The sequence below is a fragment of the Lipotes vexillifer genome, unplaced genomic scaffold (assembly GCF_000442215.2).
Source record: "Lipotes vexillifer unplaced genomic scaffold, Lipotes_vexillifer_v1.1 scaffold1129, whole genome shotgun sequence".
In the NCBI taxonomy this organism is placed as follows: Eukaryota; Metazoa; Chordata; class Mammalia; order Artiodactyla; family Lipotidae; genus Lipotes; species Lipotes vexillifer.
Window position 1 is genome coordinate 1,723,536 of NW_006789022.1, and position 6,602 is coordinate 1,730,137.

General features: G+C 57.8%; 1 protein-coding gene across 2 annotated transcripts in view; it reads left to right on the top strand.

Moving 5' to 3' along the window:
- Nucleotides 1-6,090, top strand: part of EHD1 (EH domain containing 1) — a 22,493-nt gene extending 16,403 nt beyond the window's left edge. The window contains exons 4-6 of one of the 2 annotated variants that reach the window (XM_007462037.1): nt 2,001-2,413; nt 4,721-4,885; nt 5,341-6,074. In XM_007462037.1, coding sequence (XP_007462099.1) covers nt 2,001-2,413; nt 4,721-4,885; nt 5,341-5,865 — 1,103 coding nt within the window. In that variant the 3' untranslated portion in view covers nt 5,866-6,074. Of the gene's footprint in view, nt 1-2,000; nt 2,414-4,720; nt 4,886-5,340 lie in introns of both variants that reach the window. The other variant, XM_007462038.1, reaches the window with a different exon arrangement.
- The last annotated feature ends 512 nt before the right edge of the window (nt 6,091-6,602 follow it).

Here is a 6,602-nt window from a genome sequence, read left to right on the forward strand (position 1 = left end):
GTTAACTCCGAAGTTAAGAATTTGGGGTCACAGAGTCAGTGGCTGGAGCCGGGAGTTAAATCCAGGGCTTTCTTACTAAAACCCTGTGTTGTTTCTGAGTGCTTGGGTGCAGGGAGAGGCCTGCAAGGCTGCGGCTTCAGGTGCGCAGACAGCTCTGGAGCCCACTTGAACGTGGGGACGGGGCGGCTGGAAGGTTTGTCTAACCAGGCACAGCTTCACCCCAGGCACGCCCCACACGGCTCTCTTAAAGTACCCCCCACCCCCAGGGGGTGTTCCGGCCGGAGTGGAGGTGGCCTCGTGGGCTGTCTGTGGACTCCCGTTCAGCCCCGGAGGCTTGGCGGGATGGCTCAGCCCACGCCTTACAAGAGGAGCGGTGAGGGCTGCCCTCCCCATGGCTCCTTGAGTCACTCTGGGCCTTTTGTTGACACTTGGTCCTTTTCTTTGGTCTGCCCTCTACCTGCTGCTTTTCTGTTTCCTGCCATCTAGAGGAGGCATGTCTAAATCCCAGCCTGGTGGCGGTGGGGGGTTGGTTTTGGCCTGTTTCTGGGCAGCGTCCCAGGCTCTTCTCTATAGGAGTGGCTCTCTGGCTCCTTCTCAGGGGCGTGACTGTGCTCTGGGAAGGACGCAGTGGTTCCTAAGAGGGCCAGCCTGCATTGGGGGTGTCCTGTGGCCTGCCGGTGAGGAAAAAGGGGACTTGCCCGGAGTCACCCAGAGAGATGGCGGTTCGGGGGCTGGGACCCAAGCTTCCCAAAGACTCTTGGGCCATTGTTTCCACATGGTCTACTATTCCTTAGTAGCCTCAAAAGATGAGAAGCACAATTTTCTCTTCCTCTGGGGACAGTGCAAGAAGTGGAAACACTTTTGAGGTGGCATAACTGTAAAATAGGCTACAAATTAAACCGCTGTTGCAGAGACCCACAAATCCATGGGCTTTTAAATCAGGTATTTGATAGTTTGTGTGAAATACAATGGTCCAAGGCCATCCTGAACCCAGGGTGGTTATTCCAGCTCCTGCCCTCACACCTGCATTCCAGTCCTTGGGAAGGGAGAAGAGGACAAAGGGCCGGTGCACCTTTGCTGCTGCATTTCTGCTGCAGAGCGGCTGGGAAATGCAGTTTTAAGCTGGGGGGCCGTGAATCGAGCTAAAACTAGACAGTTCTGTCAGCAGTCCTGCTGCAGACGGCCGGTTCACCAACGGCCTTAATTGTTGGCAGGAAACAGCACAGAATAGAGTTGGGAGCTGGAGCTTAGTCTAGTCGCTTCATTTTAGAGAAGCGTTTAAGACCTAGAAAGGGGAGGTGGTTTGCAGCACTTAATAGGCCTGTAGAGCAGGGGTCAGCAAACGTTTTCTCTAAGGGTCAGAGTGTTAAATTTTCGGCTTTGGGGGCCTCGTGCTCTCTGCCACAACTGAGCTCTGCTCTTGTAGCTCAGAAGCAGCCAGAGAGTACAGGTGAGCCGGCTGTGTTCCAGTAAAGCTTTATTTATGAAAACAGGTAGTGAGCCAGATCTGGCCCCCGAGCTGTAACTTGTAGGGAATGAATGAGTCCTGCAGAACAGGGAGCCCAGCACATAGCACCGGACAAGCAGCAGCTGTAGGTCGTCTTACTGCTGTTAATTGTCGCTGCTGTGCAGGGGCACCCAGCCAACAGCCCCCAAATCTGTTCTTCCCGCCCAGTGTTGAGCTGTGCTGCTGGGGTCTCCTCCTCACTCTTGCCATAGTTCGACCCACTTTAGAGCTTAGACTTTGTGACTTCCCTTGCATTATTTATTTGTCAAGTGCCTCGTCGTGCCAGGTGCTGCGTGGGTGAGGGTGTCACCACGGTGGGTACGGAAGTAGGGGAGGCCTGATGAACCTGCCCTCAGGGCACTGGGCTGTCCACATAAGTACATTCTGGAAATTTAAATGACCCCAGGCTGAGAAGTACCAGGCCAAGTCAGGCACGAGAGCCATCGGACCACCTGGCCCCTGGCGCCCCCAACTCGCCCTTCTCTTCCCGCAGGTTACGACTTTGCGGCCGTCCTCGAGTGGTTTGCTGAGCGCGTGGACCGCATCATCCTGCTCTTTGATGCCCACAAGCTGGACATCTCCGATGAGTTCTCAGAAGTCATCAAGGCACTCAAGAACCACGAGGACAAGATCCGCGTGGTGCTGAACAAGGCCGACCAGATCGAGACCCAGCAGCTGATGCGGGTCTACGGGGCCCTCATGTGGTCCCTGGGGAAGATCATCAACACCCCCGAGGTGGTCAGGGTATACATCGGCTCCTTCTGGTCCCACCCGCTCCTCATCCCCGACAACCGTAAGCTCTTTGAGGCCGAGGAGCAGGACCTCTTCAAAGACATCCAGTCTCTGCCCCGCAACGCCGCCCTCAGGAAGCTCAATGACCTGATCAAGCGGGCGCGGCTGGCCAAGGTAAACCCAGGCTGGGGACGCAGCCCCAGGGGGCTCTGGGATGGCCACTCGGGGCCCCGGGATTGGATGCCCAAGACCCAGCCCTGCAGACCCATGGCTGCACTGTGCCACGCCTTGTCTGAACCCATCCTCTTGTGCCCCCGTGGGAGCAGCCTTTTCCTGAGATTTTTTTTAACACACATAAGCATCAGATAAGAAGGTACCACTGTGCCGGGGGCAGCCTGGGGGGTGGAGAGTGAGTGGGGATGCTTCTCGAGGGCTCATCAGTTTCCCCCCAGGTCTGCTGAGCACTGGAATGCACGCAGCATGTGCTGGGTGCTGGGGATGCAGTGGGGACTGACAGGTCCCCACCCTCCTAGCACTTGTCAGCCGTACAGGGAAAAGCAGAACACATAAAGAAAAAGAAAGTACGATTTATTTGTATTGTCTCGGGGTCAGCCTGGGATGAGCTGTCCTGGGAGGGCGGGCTAGCCCGGGGGGCCTCGGGCGGGAGACGATGCTTAGGCCGAGACAGGAGGTAGTTAGTGGAGAGATGGGGCGCAAACCTGCGGGCCCAGGGAGAGCGCTGATGGCCTCTGGCCCAGAGGCCTTGCAAACCATCCCTACTCTTCCATGGAAGCACAAGGCCTGCTGGCACCTGTGGACAGCATCTGAATTGCTCAGGAGTTTGGAGTCTCAGTGCCTGGCCGAGCACTTCAACAGGACCCCGGGGTGGCTGGGGCTGGGGAAGGAAGGATAATGCCACCAGTGGGCCCTTCAGACACTGAGGAGCAGAGCACGTCCCCTTAGGACACGATTTTGAATGGTACCGCATTTTGAGGCTCCCTTCTGTGTAGCCCAGAGGCTCTGGCACTCTGCCATGGGCCAAACACAGTGGCCCAGGGCGCCCTACACTGTCTAGAGGGCTGGAGTCAGGTAGTTTTGGGTGCTCCCTGGCTTGAATAATGAGAAGCGACCCTGCATCCTTTACCCCCGGCTGTGTCTCCTCTGTGGTTACCCAAAGTGCTCCAGGACCAGCAGATTGGAACTCACTAGAAACATAGGTTCTGAGGCCCCTGCCCTACTGAACCATAATCTGTATTTGGACACGGTCCCCTGGTGACCTGTATGCAAAGTAAAGATGCCTGCACCCTGCTCTGGAGGGCACAGGGCTGCACATTTCTGTAGATATCTCACTTCTGGAAGCTTCCTGATGAGTGGAACTGGTTCTGAGAAAGGAGCCCATGAGAAAATCCACATACTTGGCTCCTGGCCTCGAAGGGCCAAGCGATGATGTCCTGAGCTGAAGGGGAAGAGGGGTGAATGGAGGAGAGACTGGCCTCCTGTTTTCCAGTCCAGCCTCTGCTCAGCCTCAGGGCAGGGCAGCCCCCCTCCTTTCCCTCCAGCCCCTCTCCCGGCAGGGCTTCCAGTGCTCTCATCGCTCAGCCTCCCTCCAGGACGGAACAATGGGCAGACTTCAGGCCCTGCCTGCTCATTTACAGAGATGGTGTGTAATCGCGTGGCCCTCGGGCACATTGAGTCACCCTGCCTGGAAAGCCCCAGCCTCTCCAATCTTGTCCTGCACCTGCTGTTTTGAGACTGTTTCCTTTTCCTGGACTGAGTCGCTGTCTCTGCTGGCCTGTGATGGGCAGAGCTGTGACTGTGACTCTGTGACCAGCCTGCTTCCCTGGGGCAGTTCTCAGCCAGGTCTCAGCCCCCGGCAGACAAGGTCAGGCCAGTGGAGAGGTTTTTTTGGGGGTGGAGCTGGCAGTCTAGGAGAAGGGGGTGTGAGGCTGGCTGGCTGCAGCCCTCCTAGGCAGGACGTTGCTTGGCAAGGCAGAGGGATTTGAGGGCTGTGCCTTTGCAAGGTTGCCAGAGTTACTGGCCCGCTGTGGGGAAGGGAAGGATGTGCCACCCTTCATTGGCAGATGTCTACCCAAGGTACTGCGTAAAGCCTGAAACATCTGGGGAAAGCCTTGTGGGATTTTCCTAATCCTTAGTCGTCCCCGAGGCTGTCAGGATGATAAAGTGGGGCATAACTCAGGCTGTGTTGGAGTTCATGGCACCAGCATCCACAGACTTGTGTAAGCAGGATGGCACAGCTCTGCTTGGCTTGGTAGGAATGCGCTCGGTGTCTCTGATGTGCAGAGGAGTCACCGGGGAGGGCTGTGCGTGCCGAGAAGTGGAAAGAACACAGGCTTTGGGCTGCGGCTGTGGTTAGCTGTCCCGGGTTACAATCCAGCTTTGCAGGGCAGCACAGGTGCAGGCCATGCTCCCAACAAGGTGTCCAGGAAGCACCTGACACCCACCCCTTCTCTGTCTTCACAGGTCCACGCCTACATCATCAGCTCCCTCAAGAAGGAGATGCCCAATGTCTTCGGTAAAGAAAGCAAAAAGAAAGAGCTGGTGAACAACCTGGGCGAGATCTACCAGAAGGTTGAGCGGGAGCATCAGATCTCCCCCGGCGACTTCCCTAGCCTCCGCAAGATGCAGGTACGGCTGCCCCTTGGATGGGAGTAGGGACGGCTGGGGCACTGGGGCGGTGGTTCTGGAGGGAACCCCGGCTCCATGGGGCGGGGCCTGCCAACATGGAAGCTCCCAATTAATCACCAGCGCCCCACCCAATCGGAGAAGTTGACCCAGTCAACTTCTCACAGGGGAATGACACCTCACAGGGGAATGTGGTGACTCACACTGAGGGGGAGGGGGAGGGGGAGGGCAGGGCTGTGCCAGGCACCCCAGCCTCCTCCCAGTTAATCCTCACCACAGTCCTGCACGGAGGGGACTATTTTTACCTCCAGCTTAGAGAAGGGGGAGCCAAGATGTTAAGTGGTTGGGGCCGTGACGCGGAGCCAGATCTTTCTGCTCGGGAACCCTTGCTGCACCCTCCGTGCTGGAAGCCCAGGAGGGGCCGACCCAACCCTGTCCTTCCTCCACTCCCACCACAGGAGCTCCTGCAGACCCAGGACTTCAGCAAGTTCCAGGCCCTTAAGCCCAAGCTGCTGGACACGGTGGACGACATGCTGGCCAACGACATCGCCCGGCTGATGGTGATTGTGCGCCAGGAGGAGTCCCTGATGCCTGCCCAGGTTGTGAAGGGCGGTGCTTTCGACGGCACCATGAACGGGCCCTTCGGGCACGGCTACGGCGAGGGGGCCGGCGAGGGCATCGACGACGTCGAGTGGGTGGTGGGCAAGGACAAGCCCACCTACGACGAGATCTTCTATACACTGTCACCTGTCAATGGCAAGATCACGGGCGCCAGCGCCAAGAAGGAGATGGTGAAGTCCAAGCTGCCCAACACGGTGCTGGGGAAGATCTGGAAGCTGGCCGACGTGGATCGGGACGGGCTGCTGGACGACGAGGAGTTCGCCCTGGCCAACCACCTCATCAAAGTCAAGCTGGAGGGCCACGAGCTGCCCGCCGACCTGCCCCCGCACCTGATCCCGCCCTCCAAGCGGAGGCACGAGTGAGCGACCCCTACTCCTACCGGCCGGCCAGGCAGAGGCTGCAGGGGATGGGGGGGTCAGCAGTTCCCAAGACCATAAAGACAGCAATATTTCCTCAGCTCGCAAAGGAAAACCACCACCTTTATCTTAAGGCTGCTCCTGGGGAGGCAGGGGTGATACTCGTAGGTGAACGATGGAATTTTGTGCATAAGAACCATGGATATTTTTAATATATAACATTAGAGGCAGCATTCTTTCTTGCCTCCTCCTCTGGCCAGCAGCCCCATGCACGCACAGCCTCTGTACCTCCTGCCCGGCTGGGAAGTCGCCTGGCTCGCCCCTCCTGCAGCTGCGGCCCGCGTGTAGACAGGGACGCGGGTCCTGTCTGTTTCAGGCTGAGTCGCTCTGCCAGTGGCTCCCTTCTCCACCCGGCCCTGCCCTGCCCCTGCTCCCAGATTCAGTTGGTTCTTCTTGTGCCTTCCTCCTTCCGTTCGCAGCGGCCCCTGTCCACAGGCCCTGCCTTCGCTCTCGTGTCCCCTGGCTCGGCAGTCACAGAAGCCAGGCCCAGCTGCCTGTTTGTGGGGAGTCCGGGGGACGGGTGGGTGTGAGAGAACATCTTCCAGAGAAATACATAAGCTACTTTTGGTTCTGTAAAGTGACACCTTTCATACTTGACTGAATTTTCCAGTAAGTTCCCAACCACTTGTTCAGAAGCTGTGATTTTTGTCTCCTTCCCCACGCTCCAGCCAGGGGACAGCTCC